Consider the following 5,000-nt stretch of genomic DNA (forward strand, 5'->3'; position numbering starts at 1 on the left):
TGAAGCTGAGATCATGTGCTTGGGAACTCCTTACTACATTGCCATACCTGCGCATATTATACGAACCACTAATTTAGTTATAAAGTAATAAATGAAATCAATTAACGAACATGGATATTTTCAACAGCTTTATTGCAAATTGCAAACTAGGAACAATAAAAGGAAAAAACAAATAAAACAACAGAAAAATAAAATAAAATAAAACAACATAATTATAAGAATAAAAGAACTGTATGGAAGATATAATATGCGGAGCTTTATAAACGAACGTTTACCAGCCCCACCCTTATACTATTATTATGTTATTCTGCTGTTCTGTATATTCTCTGATTATTCTGGTTAGACTGTTCATTCGCCATATGATCCCTATATTCTGTGATTCCAGTTTATCTATTTTTAGTAGTAGGGATACCGGTCGTATTGGTTCTTCCATTTCCTCAGTTGTCTGTCCCGTTGTCGCTGCCATTTCCTTTCCTGTTCCGCTTCTTTTTCTTTGAGTTGTCTCAGCAGATACTTATAGCGTGCTGATTCCAGTTTGGTCCGTACTTTCGTGCTGTATGTTGGTGCATAATCTGTCCCGCTGATTCTGGTCGGTGTGTTCAGTATTGAGTTGAGTTCCGCTGTTGAAAGTTTGAGGAATTCGTCAGACGACGTCGGTGTGATCGGAACCTGCATAAACAAGAAAAAAGTTTGGAGAAAAAAAAGCAAACCCAAAATATGATTTTAAGCGTAAGTAAACAAAACAGAAAATGCTTTTAAAAGACATGTAAAGCTAGAGCAAAAGGAAAATGAAAATAAAATGCAAAACGAAAGCAATAAAAGTACAAGGGATGATCAAGATAATATCTTTAGGTTGGCGCTCTAAAAAAACCGGTACTCCTACACTTACGATGACGAGGGTTTCAGTTGATCCGATCAACGAAACTCTCGCCGAGTGTAGAGCTATATTTATAACGTGTGTCTGAACATTCAACAGACACACGTAGCCTTAAATGAGTCTTCAAGGTGATACACTGTGACACAGAAAATGAAAGGACTCACCCTGTATGTATGTATGTATGTATGTATGTATGTATGCATGTATGTATGTATGTATGTATACACACACATATAGATGTGCATATCTTTGTGTCTGCCAGCACACCGCTTGGCAACCGCTGTTAGAACGTTACGTCCTCGAAACCTAGCGGCCCGCCAAAGGCGGAACAATAAAATAACTTAGAGGCTTGAAAACTAAGACTAATTAAAGAGTTCAGTCAAATAACTGAAGCAAGTGAAAGAATAAAGGAATAAAAGAATAAAAGTATTAAAGATTGAAATAAAGTATGTGTGTGTACGCGCGTGTGTGCTAACATCGTAAAACATTATCTAAAGCAGTTGAATAAAAATTAGTTGTCATAGATGGTGTATAATGTAATATATACACCGTGTATTTATGTTTGCGTGTCTATTTGTGTGTTGTGCGTTAATAGACGAGTATTACCATATCCGTAGGATAGAGGCGTTGTCCTCCTGCTCTGATAACATGGTCAGGTGCTCCAGAAGTTCCATAAAACACAAAGGTTACATTCTTCACAATACCAGATGAATTCGGAAATATTTCCTGCAATGATGATAATAATAATAATAATAATAATAATAAAAATAATAATAATAATAATAATAATAATAATCCTTTCTACTATAGGCACAAGGCCTTAAATTTGTGGGGAGGGGACTAGTCTATTACATCGACTAGATAATTAACTTCTGGAAACATGATTTTGAGTCACATTCCCTCCAAAAGACGGGTACAATTTCAAGCATGAGAATGAACTTCGCTAAACGAATAAATAATATAATCTCAAAATGATATATCATAGTAGCGAACACCGTGTTCTATTAAAAACATGTAATACTACGTTTTAAGGGTTAATAGTATGACTTGTTTATTGTGTCTTTATATTGTTAGGATAAAACATGGGAGGTGGTGCAACGCTTACAGTGTCCTTAACAATGATTTTCCATGTTCCTAAAGGATCTTCTCCCCACGTTTGTACCGACATAAATGACCAATTCTTAAATCCTTCTGATGATGAATCTTTTGGTCTCTTCTGCAACAAGTTCGTCTTGGTCCCTAAAAGAAAAAGAGATAAGAAAAAAGATTTTTTTAAATGTTTGATACATCTTGTATTCATTTGAACATTATTGGAAACACCAAACTACAGTACCTCGGGGTATGAAATTTACAATAAGCTCGTTAAATTGACTGAGGGGTTAGATCAACATTGAATTCAACTTATCAAGCAGAGATTTACCAAAGGACACAAATCAAAGCGCCTGATGACGTTGGACAGCATTTAGTATAATGGTATACAGCCACATTGAATACGTGAAGAACATTTCTGAAATCGGTTCACTTACCACTTGGTGATATAACCCAGATTTCCAAGTCTCCTCTGTGAGTGTGATCGATATTCATAACAACTTGTATATGTTCTAAATACATCACTTCATTTGAACTGTTTTCACATCGATCACTCGAAACCAAAATATCCACTTCACCACCGTCTTCTAGTTTCCTGCAACATATAGAAGTAAAAACACAAGAATAATGTGTATGCGTGTATATATATATGGGGGGGGGGGTGTCTGTGGCTGTGTCTGTGTGTGCGTGTGTCTGTGTGTGCGTGTGTCTGTGTGTGTACATACAGAGAGAGAGAGAGAGCGGCAGAAAGAAAAAGATAGAGAAAGAGAGGAAGAGAGATATACAGAGCGAATTGTATAGCCACATATAATGTATATTGATATATATATATATATATATATATATATATATATATATATATATATATATATATATATATATATATATACACACATATATATGTATATATATATATACACACACATATATATATATATATATATATGTATATATATATATATATATATATATATATATATATATATATATATGTATATATATATATATATATATATATATATATATATATATATATGTATATATATATATATATATATATATATATATATATATATATATATATATATATATATATGTATGTATATATATATATATATATATATATATATATATATATATATATATATATATATATATATATATATATAAATATATATATATATATATATATATACATATATATACATATGTATATTATCTTTTACTTGTTTCAGTCATTGGACTGCGGCCATGCTGAGACGTCACACTGAAGTGTTTAGTCGAATAAATAGACTCGAGAAGTAATTTTTAAATATCCGGTACACATTCTATCGTTCTGTTTTGGTTAACCGCTAAATTAGGAGGAAATAAACATACCAACACCGGTCGTCAACTAGTGGTGGGAGGACAAACAAAAACACTGACGCACACAGACACACACGCAGCACACACCTACACACACGCAGCACACACGTACACACACGCACACACATATACGCACGCATACACACACACATAAGTTTACAGTAGAGCGTGTGGAATGTAACAACTGAACGTCGCTGTCACGTAGTGGTGGGGGGGAGCGGAAATTGCACCAGCGCTTGTCTGTTACACGTTTCAAGAGGAAGTCCTGGATCATCGTAGAATGCGGTGCCAAAGATGCAATGTAGTGACAAGCGCGTAATATTTATATATCGGGAGAGATAGTGGGAGAAAGACAGAGGTACTGACAGACATGCAGACAAACAAGCAGACAGACAAGCAGGCAGGCAGACAGACAGATAGACAGACAGACCGATTACATTGACAGACAGATTGATAAAAGATAGATAGATAGATAGACAGATAGATAGATAGACAGATAGATACATTTCTTTTATTAGCCACACAGGGCTCAACGAAGATGGGACAAATACAATGTAGAGCTTTTCTTTTTGGGAGGGGGAAGGAAGGAAAAAAAAAAAAAAAAAAAAAAAAAAAAAAAAAAATTGCTGGTGTCGATCAAAAGGGATCGTAGGAAGGGAAAAAGGGGCAGTTCGATCAAAAGGGATCGAAAAAAAAAGAAAAGGAAAGGCCGATCAATAGGGATCGTGTATCACACAGTAATGTTCTCGTGTAAAAAGAGGGGAGGACAGTTTAGGTTTAGCCGTGGAAGGAAAAGCCCACGGAAAAGACCACGGTAACCTTGGTCAATATTCTCATTGAAGAAACTATAACAGTAAGTGACTCTCTTTTGCCTTTTTGTTTTATTTTTTTTTTTTTCTTGTTCATAGGGTTATGCTCAAGATGGCTCCGTCGTTCACACGTGCCATCCTTGCTACATTCACCCATCTTTTTTTGAAGCATTCACTAGACAAGACTTCCCTTTCTACTCTCAACTTCCTCTTCAGGTGATACTTGAAGAAGTTGATGAGAGATTGCCCAGAGAGGAAAGTCTTTGTCTCTAGACCTTTCAGACGCGTCCACCATACACATTCTTTCGCCATAGCCACAAGTACGATGAAAATAGCTCTTCCTTCCCGTTTAAAGGAAGGAGGCGCGACAATATTCACGATAGACTCGGCTGATAGACCGACTCGTCCCACACGCGATAGCAGTTGTTCGACGTAAGCCCACAGCTCGGAAATGGTGGGACACTGTACGAGTGCGTGCAGAACGGTTTCGTCGCTCTGCCGGCATCTCGGACAGGTCGGCCCCGTGTTTCTCGAGCCATGCCTGTAGAGCTTATCCCGAACGGGTAGTGCTTCTCGATAGCACTGCCAGGCCAGGGATCTCTGGAAGTTGTCCATAGGTCCCGGCCCGAAGGTCGTCTTAAACAGGCGGGTCAGGTATTCCTCGTCGACGCCCAGGTTCGCCCCGAGATCGTCGTCGTACCTTCCCTCCACTAATCCACTATAGAATGCGTTAGTTGTGATGCAGTCGCTCAAGGTTGACCCGGGTTGTTGGAGTTGCCGAAGAGCAGCGCGACACTCGCGGTGCCATTCGCCCTTCCTCGGCCTCTTCTTGATCCATGACTGCAGTTCGGTCATGGAGA

At 37.2% G+C, this 5,000-nt stretch overlaps 1 protein-coding gene across 1 annotated transcript in view; it reads right to left on the reverse strand.

Moving 5' to 3' along the window:
• Positions 1-113: 113 nt before the first annotated feature.
• LOC106875064 (neuroendocrine convertase 1) overlaps positions 114-5,000 on the reverse strand; it is a 170,544-nt gene continuing 165,657 nt past the window's right edge. Inside the window, exons 12-15 of the mRNA XM_014923026.3 lie at positions 2,404-2,561; positions 1,983-2,116; positions 1,484-1,603; positions 114-669 (exon numbers count right to left, since the gene is read on the reverse strand). Coding sequence (XP_014778512.1) covers positions 397-669; positions 1,484-1,603; positions 1,983-2,116; positions 2,404-2,561 — 685 coding nt within the window. The 3' untranslated portion in view covers positions 114-396. The remainder of the gene's footprint in view (positions 670-1,483; positions 1,604-1,982; positions 2,117-2,403; positions 2,562-5,000) is intronic.

The sequence above is a fragment of the Octopus bimaculoides genome, chromosome 15 (genome assembly GCF_046866305.1).
Source record: "Octopus bimaculoides isolate indiv1 chromosome 15, ASM4686630v1, whole genome shotgun sequence".
Classification (NCBI taxonomy): domain Eukaryota; kingdom Metazoa; phylum Mollusca; class Cephalopoda; order Octopoda; family Octopodidae; genus Octopus; species Octopus bimaculoides.